The sequence below is a fragment of the Alosa alosa genome, chromosome 11 (assembly GCF_017589495.1).
Source record: "Alosa alosa isolate M-15738 ecotype Scorff River chromosome 11, AALO_Geno_1.1, whole genome shotgun sequence".
NCBI lineage: Eukaryota > Metazoa > Chordata > Actinopteri > Clupeiformes > Clupeidae > Alosa > Alosa alosa.
Genome location: NC_063199.1, coordinates 17,146,278 through 17,158,038, shown reverse-complemented (window position 1 = coordinate 17,158,038; position 11,761 = coordinate 17,146,278). Strand labels below are relative to the sequence as shown.

General features: G+C 41.4%; 1 protein-coding gene across 1 annotated transcript; it reads right to left on the bottom strand.

Moving 5' to 3' along the window:
• Positions 1-1,049: 1,049 nt before the first annotated feature.
• On the bottom strand, positions 1,050-10,343 carry gtf2h1 (general transcription factor IIH, polypeptide 1). Its single transcript, XM_048258098.1, is given in 16 exon segments — positions 1,050-1,325; positions 1,656-1,748; positions 1,895-2,010; positions 2,459-2,549; positions 3,217-3,334; positions 4,403-4,491; positions 4,814-4,901; positions 5,359-5,489; positions 5,585-5,664; positions 6,716-6,758; positions 6,760-6,866; positions 7,213-7,306; positions 8,113-8,275; positions 8,395-8,587; positions 8,971-9,126; positions 9,930-10,343. Coding segments are annotated over 15 exon segments (1,647 nt in total). The 5' UTR covers positions 9,125-9,126; positions 9,930-10,343; the 3' UTR covers positions 1,050-1,238.
• Positions 10,344-11,761: the final 1,418 nt, after the last annotated feature.

The window sequence follows — 11,761 nt, the reverse complement described above, 5'->3', positions numbered from 1 at the left end:
ACCCAGGCATGGTCTGCAGTGGTCAACTAAATTACCTACCAGACAATGTCAGTGCAAAGGACTGCAGTGCAACCATTTTCATCATGATCATGAAAATCCTTGGCTGTACAGATTAATCTAGAGGGAAATGCTGTACAAGCCACCCCTAAAATCATAATAGTATGCTCTAGTATACGCCAACCAGTGCATAGATTCACTATACAAAGGCAGGATTTTGGCTCATTTATCACAGTGATGAGAAAAATAGCTCATCATGTACAACAAGGAATACAACTGTACTCACAATCCTGTAATCGTTAGCATGTTACGTCAAAGTTAAGAAAATACTGGCATCAGTCTTGTTTCAGAACAGAACACTTTCTTCAAATACACACACGTATGTATCATTTGTATTATTTTATTTAGCATTTTTCAGCAACATCCAGAACTTCCTCAGTGCAGCTAAAATGTGCAGATGTTTAGAAAAAAAAAAAAAACAGTGCATTGGCAGTGGGCAGTGTGTTTCAGCCACGCCACACATACACACACATACTGTCATGTAGTACATTTGGTATTGCTTTCATCAACTCCCTCTGTAGCCCAAGGCCTTGGGAGCGGGTTTCAACAACCCAGGAAATACTATTAGAGAGGACTACACTGTTTTGCATTTAACTTGTCACATTTTTTTTTAATTAGTCCTCCATCATGGGGCACCACAATGTTGTGCTCTATAACCCAGTCATTTGTCCTTTTGCATTGCATGTCCGTATTTCCTGAGAATCCACCCAATTATTTCAGAAAACCCAGCAGTTTGGTCGTGATACAACACTGTCTTGCGGCAGGCCTGGTGACGTCACGTCACATCACAGGTTTGACCAGGTGCCAAACAACCTCCTCAACAAAAAAGTGGAGGGAAAAAAAAGGGAACAAACATAACAGAAGTACAGTTGTGGATGGTCACCACAGTTGCCATCTTCTGGGCCAACAGGGAGGTAACAAACTGCCATCCATGTCCACATACCCACAACCGCCCGCCCACCCCCCCACCCCCAACCCTCCCTTCAGGAGAGGTCAACGTCGGAAGCCTCATCCCAGCAGGCTAGAAAGCCTCAGGAGAGTTCTGTCTTCACCCCCCTCCCTTCCCATTCTCTCCCATCCTCTCTTTTCTTCCTCTACTACTTCTCTGTCCACCATCCGTGTCCATCATTCTAAGTCGTCCCGTGGTGTTTACATAACACAGCCCACGTGCCACGAGTCCTTCAGGTTTTTCGCATCATCCGCCGAGTCTGCCAAGCATGGAACTTGTTGTAGGCAGCCTGCAGCATGTCCTCCAGGTGCCCAGTGATCTAGAGGGGTAGGCACAGGTAAGCATGTAGGGCACAGGTAAGCAGGTAGGGCACAGGTAAGCAAAGGAACTGGCATGAGGTTTTACTCCCTGTCGTTTTTTCACTTATTTTCAGAGAAGCTGTTTTTTTGAAGCTGGGAATGTATATTTTTGAAAAAACTATTCTCGGGATGTCTGAAGCTATATCTCTGGGTCATCACTATTGGTGAATATAGACAGAATGTCTCAGGAATGCAAGTGAAAAATACCATATTGATGACCACCTGCAGAGTTTTAGTTTTAACATTTACAAGGCTTTTTATCATACAGCATAAACAGAGTTGGGCCTTACGTTAGTGCTCAAGTACTGCCGTTGGATTTTTTCCTGAAAAGGACGGAGCTTCGCCATCTGAAATCTTTCCAAGTTTGATCTCATCTTCACCACCTGTGAAGGACAAACAAAACTAATTTACTAATTTCCTGGTTGTTCAGATTAGTGAATGTTTCTTATGATAATTTTCTATATTCTATTATAATGCTATATTATATTCACACTGAATGTAGCTCTACTGGCTGGTGGGTTGGTCTTACTTTTTCTTCTAAGAAGGGTGTGTTGACAGGGAAACAGGTCCAGAAGTGCCTCAGAAGCTCTCCTGCAGCTGTGTACAACTGTTTCAACTCACCCTGCACATCACTGGGCACCAGCTCTGAAAGACACACGCGCACGCAGCAACTATATATCAAACACAGCATTTAAGTATAAAACACTGTGTACTGGCACACTGATAATCACTGTGGGCAACTGTGAAAATATCACTGTAATCAGGTATGAGTGTTAATGTGTGTTCACAGAACCGTGTAACTCATTGGCTTTGGACAAAAACATCTATCAAATACCATAACCAACAACAATTTAAGATTTTAGGAGAATAGAAAGCCAGCCAGAAATCATATTGTCTTGTTCAACCAGTTAGACCGTTAAATGTTTTTTAGGGAGCTGGCTTATGAGGAAGAGATATAGGAAAGGAGGATAGGAAGAAAGGCTGAGCGTTTGTGTTTGTGTGTGTGTGTGTGTGTGTGTGTGTGTGTGTGTGTGTGTGTGTGTGTGTGTGTGTGTGTGTGTGTGTGTGTGTGTAGGTTTGCAGGTTTGCTCACGATTCATGGTCTGTTGAGTAGAGGTTTGCATAAGGACTCCTCCTGGTGACAGGGCAGCAATGGCAGAGCTAACAGCATTACTGGACATCACCTGTTACGGCGCACATTAAATGAGTTTTGGTGTGCTACAAAAACAAACAAACAAAACAACAAAATCTACTAATTCTATATACATGTTAAACATGGAATGCGTACATATTGTTATGTGAATGGCATCCCTATTTCAAACATCTTTGAGAGCATTTAGGACTTTAAGGTGGGGATCACACTGACGGCACCAGTCTTGAGCTACTGACAAAGGAGCTGAGTGTTGAACTTGCATCAACATCATAAGAGTGTAATAAAAGGCTCATCAAATATCAGTTTGTTCAAGGAACATTTCAAGCATTCAGACCAATCAAGGCAATTTATCTTTATAGGGGTGAGATGTTTTTTTTCCATTGTACTCAACACCACTTAACAATGAGAAAGAGTTTTGTTTGAATTACTAGAATTATTGTGTTCTGAGTAAGAGTTGCGTTATGCTTTGCTGCTTTGTTACTTCTGGTGTGATCCCCATCTAAGAGCCTTTTGAAAATATGGAGACATTGCTGATTACAAAGCTATGCTGTGGCAAAGCTTGTTCCCTTTATAAAGCTTTTCAATATACTTTACTAACTTCATTATTTACATGGTATATTTTCTTTGTACACCGAAAATATAGAATTCACAGAATGTCATAGAAATTACTTTAGTGAGCCCTAAGATAAACTGGGCACCTGTGTAAGGCAAGGTTTGTAGCCGGCCATCTCATGCTGGATGCAGTTGACCGCCGTGATTATATCCTGGGTGGTGGAGTACTGGTGGGATTGGAGTGGCACTGGACCGTGAGCGTACCTGACACACAAACACACACACAAAATGGACAGTGAGCTTCATGAGGTAAAGCCTGATCACACAAACTTTCTCCACCAATGTGAGCAATGTGCCTTATTCCTAACTGCTCCCAAGTATATGACAGATCAAACGCAGACGGTGCATCAAAAGCTTGGTGGTGGATTTCATTGCTCACTGGGGTGTGTGTCTGACCATAAAGAATCAAACTCAAACATTTAAGGCAGCATTCACACCAAGAAAGATAACAATAACGATAATTATAAATGAATATCATTGTCGTTAATATGAATGACGACGTTCACACATAAACTATAACAATAACGCCATGAAGAACGATATCGTTGGAAATCACTTTCAGAGCGATTTTCAGAACGATAAAAAGCTAATAGCCAATCAGAACACATCGAATTTTAACCGTCACATTCATTAACACAAGGAGAGACTTTGTTTATCGTTGTTCAGTGTGAACGCTTTTATCGTTATGGTTATAGTTATCGTTCTTGGTGTGAATAGGCCTTTAGGCTGAGGTGGCTCAACCAAAGAGTATAGAAGTTCTTCTATACTCTCTGGCTCAACAGCCAAGTCCACAAATTTCTTAAAATTCAGATGTTTAATAACGTGCCGCTCCAACAGCCAATTCAGACTCAAGATGCACCATCAGACAAGCATAAAAACAAAACATAATAACAACTGAATAAGTCTGTGATGGTTTCGGATAGGTCAGAGAGAGAGTGATCATCTTCTAAATGTTGATTCAGTTCACAACTAGATCATATGATTATAATACTTAACCAAACAGAATAATAAAATCATAAATGTAAAGGATTCACCCAGGTATGTTTGACTTTATTCTGAGGAGTGGTCACTCAAAAAAGGTTGAGAATCACTGCACTAGACCATAAACAGGTTGGTGTTTGCAATATGCCCACATTTTATACGTTGAACAGTTTCGTATGTACTCAGGAACTTGAGGTAAATGGACAAATAAAGGAAAATAATGAACGCAAAGTGCAAACAGAAAGATTCGTTCGTATCTATTTTTAATGTAGTGCATAAATGAGCCTTTACCTGTCAGACTTTTTCAGGTTTAGGGCAACCATTCTGGGTCCTGAACCACTCTGCAGGTCCTCATACTCAATAGCCTCTTGCAGTTTCACCTACACATACAAAAGATAATTTCAGCTACAACAAGCCAGAGCCTGTCCCTCTTTCCCATAGTGGCCTTTGACTAACCAGGCAAAATCTGTCAGAATAACATTATGTGTAAAAAGCCAGAGCAATCTGAACTACTTCTCAAACCTGAAGCAAAACACACCAGATTTTTTTATTTTTGTTTTGAGTGCACACACTGAACAAAAGTTGAGAGAACCATGAAGAGCAATTAGCTAACAAAAGTATACTGGGTTAGAATTGCGGACTGCACCTTCACCTTCCACCTGTTCACTCAGGTGGTCTTCCAGCCACTCAGTGCGTCCATACCTTTTTAATGGGCGGCTGGAAGAAGTCTGAGTCTCTGGAGTTCCCGTCTGTGCTGCTAGTTTCACTGGCCTGGTCATTAGCACCATCCCTAAAACACACATTTTACTTCCTCAATTCAGTACACACAATTCAAAATAGCCTGGGCATGGCTCAACAACATATCCAACAAGGGTAAACATAGCTTCCCTTCCAAATGGGGTGACCTCCACTCATGGATGAGACAGAGCAGGACTTTGTCAGACAGATGCATGCAAACACATACACACACTAGATTTATAATCAATGTGCCATATGGGAAGGTACATCCAGATCAGACCGAGAACAGAATTTAAATGTGTGTGCTCTCTATCACTCACAGGCACACACACACACTTACATCCTTTAGAGACCTACAGTATATTAACAGCAACTGTGATCCACAAGTGATTAGCTGGCAAGACACATCTACCCAAAATGCATGTGCTCTAATGCAGACAGACAGACAGACAGACAGACAGACAGAGACAGACAGACAGACACAGACACAGACAGACACACACACACACCCTTTCTTCAGCCCAGCAGCGAGGACCATGGAGCTGTGGTGATTGAAGCGCTTGATGATGGCTGAGTTGCTGTTCTCCTTCACTGTGGGTTTACTGTTCGAGGTAGAGGGAGCCACTTTGGAACCATACCCCTGTAAAGAGGAACACATAGGAGACGGGCTCAGTAAAGATTTGAATACATATTACAATATATTTCTATATCAAAAATATCTGTGTCAGGTCTTACTTCATCTAAGCTCTTATCCTCCAAGGACAAAAGGTCTACCATTGGGTTCTTGACACCTTGAACCACCATAGATTTTAAGCCTAGATAGATAGATAGATAGATACTTTATTCATCCAGAGGGAAATTTTAGGCATCCAGTAGCGTATACAACCATAACACAACAAACACACATACAGTATATCTCACATACATTCAAATCACTCACAGAAATGTTTAAATCTAAAGAGTTAAACATTTGTGAAGTGATTACAAAGGCATGGACTGACTATGTGATGCAATGACCATGATACTGTGCTATGGTAGAGTCAGAGTGTGTGCAATGGTGGTAGTACAATTTACAAAAGTGAACAGTGCAGGGATTGAACAGTGCAATAGCTTTGCTTATTATTAAATACTAACTATGACTATGAAAAGACAAGAATGTAAACATAGAACTGCTTGACAAACAAGAACAAAATAATATACTTTAAGAACAATAATACATAACAGGAAATAAGTTATAAAATGTAGATGTTATGACCACAGTCCAGATTGTGTAGTGTAGACAGTCAAGTGTCAAGCGTACAGCAGACCAAGTAATATAATAGAAGGGGCTGAAAGATGCTCATGCTGAAAAGTCCATTTCTTCCCTCCTATTATGCGTGGCATTGAAGAGTTAGATAGCCAACTCTTCTGAAGCCTGGGGGATTCAGAAGATTCTGCTTTACATGGTACAGTGATAACGAACCTGTCTACAAACATTACACAAACTTGTTCATAGTAAAAATGTTGGTGTTTTGCTGGTCGTTCAAACTTCTCAGATATGTTTTGAGTACTGTAATATGGGCCCCTGCTTTCATAAAGAGGACTGTTAGATAGCTCATTCTCATTCATTTGTAGAGGACCCAAATGGGCTCCTTAGGAACCGCAGTACTAAACAACTAATACAAGAGAACACAGATGCACTAGCCAGAAAGAGGTTGAATTTGTCAGGGTCTAAGAGAACACACTGCATCCAACTTTTTACTAATGTTTCTCTCACACACACACACACACACACACACACACACACTCACACAGACAAACACACACGACCCTGTTTGTCACGTTGCCTGCATGACACGTCTAGGTCAGTCGAGTGAGGGCACTCACCCTTCTCGTCCTGCTTGGCACACTCGGAGAAGATGTCCATGCATGCCAGTGTTGATGCGATCCCTGTGAAAGTAATGGGACTGGAAGAAGCGCGTCCAGAATTCTTTCTCTGTTAGGTTATGAGGCACATTCTCGGCATATTTCTGTTTCACTGCAGACAAAGAGAGAGAGTGTGTGTGTGTGAGTGAGAGGGGGGTGAAGTGTACATACGAGTTAGTAAGGATGATGGGAGATACAGGCAGAGAAGTGCAGACAATGGCAGTGAGATCCTGTACGTGTGCAAAAATATACTGACAATAAGGAAAAGCAAAAGCTGTGCTATAGATGATATATCTACTCAAATAAGTAAACTGAGGAAAAGGTACAAAACAGACCTAGAGAGAGCAAAGCTTTTATATATCCAGAGTGTAGTTTATGCACCAATTTGTAGAAACATACCAGTGAGGTGCACATAATCTGATGAGATGGCTTCTCTTCATCTTAATATGAAAGCTCACCTGCAGGGTAGGTTCTGAAGATAGACTCAATGATGTCGGCAGTGAGGTTGTATCTTAAACCGTTGCAGCCATCGGTCTGTGGCCGAATGTCTGCCTGCAAGTCAGGGAAACATGAGACACCAGCGCTGAAATGTACACATATGAGTGTCTAGATTCAACAGGCATCACACCACACCAGAGACATCACACCATACAAAGCAGGCAGTTTATTGATGAGCCACAGCAGCACAGAAAAGGAAAGTAAATAAGACACAAATAGTAATTTAATGTCATTTCTTGAACAGAATTACAGTATAAAGAGGAAAAAACGCACGCACATCCCGATCTAATCCTGGGTGCTGGACAAAACACTTACGATGAGAGAGAGGGGAAAAAGTCCGCAACACCAGTATATGCTCCCAAGTTATCGTTTATTTACCGTGACGTTTCGGGCCCACTTTTTTGTAGTTGTTGGATTCCTGTAATTTTTGTATATAGTGTATGTAGGTGTTTTTGGAAAATGTAGATATGTGTATGGATGTATGTATGCACTGCATTACTGAACATGTATTGGCTATTGCTGTGATTGGATAATTACTTGCCTGTGTAACACCACTGTGTGATCATGTGATCACTTAATTGTACATATATGGGTGTCTTTGGATTGTTGACTCACGTCTGATGAAGGGCTTGAGTGGGCCCGAAACGTCACGGTAAATAAACTATAACTTGGGAGCATATACTGGTGTTGCGGACTTTTTCCCCTCTCTCTCATTGAACAGAATTACAACAACAGTATAGGTCAGTTTCCCAAAAATGGATTAAACGTCATAGACTAAAAGAGAACGAGAGAAGCAAAAGAAAACTTCCACTGAAAAAAGCTTTAAGTCTAGGACACGTTCAGTGGCCACATCTGCTCACCAGGAAAGCAGCCGATATCCCCACGTCCTGCTTATTGTTGGCAACGGAACCCTCCACTGAAAGCATGCTCAGCCGATTCGCCCAGAACTCCTCTGCACCGATCACCTGACTCACAACCAAGTCCTTGTAGAGTTGGAACAGAACAGGGTCTTCCTGCAGCATCCTGGGAATTGGAGTTCGATCATAGAGACACCAAATGTTATGTAGCTTATGAGCATTGGACAAGGGGATGCTGTGTGTGCTGTAAAGGCATAAAAACAACAATGATGTCACAAATATCACCTGTTCTTCTCTTCGAGCTCCTTGTTGGCTTTCTTTTTGAACTTAGGTAGCAACTGCTGGAGCAGTTCTTTTGTGGCCTCACGGTCCTTAAGAGCGCTGCTCTCATTGGCAAAGTGAAAAGTGGTGCTCTCTCCAGTATGCAGAACCAGTTGTAGCTGGATCTTGGCTTTCCCATCAGGGCTGATTTTCTGACCTATAACACAAAAGATTTGCCGTCATTACTGTTTAATTTTAACTTGAATTATTTATTAATTGTATATTGCACCTGCCATTGTTCCGACTTTCCCACAATCTGGTGCCAGGTTATCGTTTCATTTTACACAATCAAATACACCATGCAATATTTGATAACAACTATACAGAAGAGAAAATAGCCAGGTTATGATTAAACAGACCAGTTTCCACTAACAAATGGGAGTATAAAAGAAAAGGGTGATCCACCAGAGTTTTCACCTGATCACCAGGCCATCCTTCAGCCAATACTGAGTGAACTGTCAATTAATGTTATTCACATCTAAGAATGTTGACAATTACACTTTAGTTCACAGTAGATGTGAGCACCAATACAGAACTTACATCGGATATCAGCATAGAGGTGGCTGACGGTGAAGCGATCCTTGCCCTCAGGACCCCAAGCGATGCGCTCTGCCATCAAATACAAGGTTCCATCTTGCTTCCTTTGCCGAACCCTCTTTACCACAAGCAACACTTCCTCCGACAGTGCTGCCATGGCTGTTTCAACAGATAAATACACATGGACATTAATGGATAAAATCCAAAACACAATACCAGCATCAACTGTGCAGAAAACGCTTGACAAGTTATGTGAACGTAGAGTGGCTTTATCACAGGTGCAACTAATAACATTTCCTAATATGCAAAGAATGTCAACATATAGCCACCACAGTACAGAATGGCACTTCTTGACGCCTTTTTCACGGCACAGTAACGTTAACGTTAGCCGCGCTATCCACCTTATTAGTTGGCCAAAGTTGTATGGTTCAGTTAGCATTTACCGTTACAACCCCGTATAATTCAGTGACACCGGGGTGTTAAGGACGACAAAGGGTTATTAAGTTTTCCAACATATATAACAAACTTTGACAGCCAAAAGAACTGACAGGCTAAAACATGATTGATAACGAACTTGTCCAAGCTAACGAGTAACTTACTTCGCTTGCCAGACAGGTTGCCCTGGCATGATAATATTAGCTAAAGTACTGTAACGTTAACGTTACCTCTTTGGGGAACAATAACGTTACTGGCACGCATGATAGGTTTAATCTGTAAAATGTACAGTTAATTGAGCAAAGTCACCTAAATAAGGCCACGCAGACCCTCACTTTTCGTAGCCAACTACTTAGCTAGCTGACTAAGTTAAGTGGTTACCTTAACGTTATATGGTTATATTCTTAGCATGTCAAATGGTCTACCAACAAGTTAGCTAGCCTAGTTACTAGCCTTTTCCTAGCTATGATAACGTTACCGTTTTCCTCTTGACATTTACACAACTCGTTAAAGACAACGTACAATACCTGGCCCAAGGAACCTCTCCCTCAGTCAGAATGGTGTTTAGATGGAGGGCACGACGAAGAAAATGGTTAGAGTGCCTTCAGTAATTTGAATACATATCCCAAAAGGTGAAAAGTATCAACAAACGTGTCATACGCCACCTCCATCGAGTCCTCCATCGGCACTCTATGATCGGCACAACTGAACTGTGTCACATATAAATGTATCCGATGGGAACATAACAAAAGCCATATATTTCGCTTAATTTTAGTCTTCCTGGACGCCGGATTCTCGTAATATGCGCCATATATCAAAACTATGGCTTCTAAGCAACTCAGGATCTTTGCAGGTATCTATCAAACACATATACATTCCTGCATCTAACCTTACAATGCTGTCAGAAGGTTTAATAACTACGCGCTTTCACCCCTGAGTGTGAACGGATTGTTATGTTAAAAACAGTTCGGGATGAACAAGTAGAGAGCAACCAGTGCTTTACATTAGTTCCACTTGAGGCGTGGGGCCATGGGGCTACCAGAACGTGCACACAACTATGTTTACATTTAATACATTGGTATGTTCCGAAGTTTTCATATCGTAGACACGATTTGTAAGGCGTGTCAATTAGCGTGTTTCCATCCAACTTCCTAATGCGCATTTAATCTATTCGAATAAGAAATCCTGGTTGGAAACACGTGAAATGCGCATCAAAAATCCTAATGCGAATCTATATTTGATTCGCTAGAGGGGGTGGATTAACTCTCAATGCGCATAAGGTATAATGCGAATAAAGTTGATGGAAACGGTTTATTCGCATCATATGACGTAACCTTCAGAGAATCTCAGCAATCTCTGGCGCTTCTCTATAACATTAGGCAACTTGATGTGTTCTCTTGCTTGTTTCCGTAGAATAAAACAAATTGAATACACACATCGGTGCACAGTTGTTTTGCTGACGCTAAAGTTTTCGCCAACAACTCGATCGGCACACATCGCAAGTTTATACAACTAGTGCAGTGCCCGTTCAAACATGCCATTCCTGTAGAAAACCTGTAGCCCGATTACATGCCCGCCGGTATGCCTGCTTTAACAATAGGATGATAGGGATAAATATAATTCCAGCTAAGCATTCAATAATGTATACTGAATAATATAATATATTAGCCTATATTAATGTGCAGTAAGCAGGATTTAGGCATGACTGCATGTGATTTCTACAGATCAGAATGGCATAACAAAATGTTTTGAGTTAAGGCTATAGGCCTAGCTTATTACATAACTTTCCTGATAGTGAAGACAAGCCATTTTGTGATCGTTTGACATTTGCAACGGTGTGACGTGACTCAAAAGCAGTGTTTGGTAACATACGTGACGTTGCTCTGTCTGCAACTTGTTGTCTAGCTGTGTGGCATCTTCTTAAATTCGGGACCATTAGCCTATCGCTTGTTTCAATTTGGGACCTTGCACTGGGAAATGTAGTTTGTTTATTCAAAGTCTCATGTCCAATGTAGCCTGGGCTATTCAAAGCGTCAGTTTATTGCACATACTTTTCATGTAATTTTGAATAGCCACTACATACCCGTGTTTGTTGGCATGTTGTTGCAAAATCCGTGTAATCATTTTATGCAAGCAAACATACAGGAAGTCTTTATTGTTGAAGTCAGAGATGATAATCAAACATCTTGCATTTTAAACGTGATTTAGTGCTGCCAAATCTCCGCTTATCTTCTCTCTGGTGCTGCACGCAGTGCTGTGTGAGATAGTGTTGACGAACTGACCGAAGTGTCGGTTAAATAACCCGGTTCGTGTCACTGAGCCGGGAGAATCGAGTGCCAAACGTCAAAAACCGACTCAG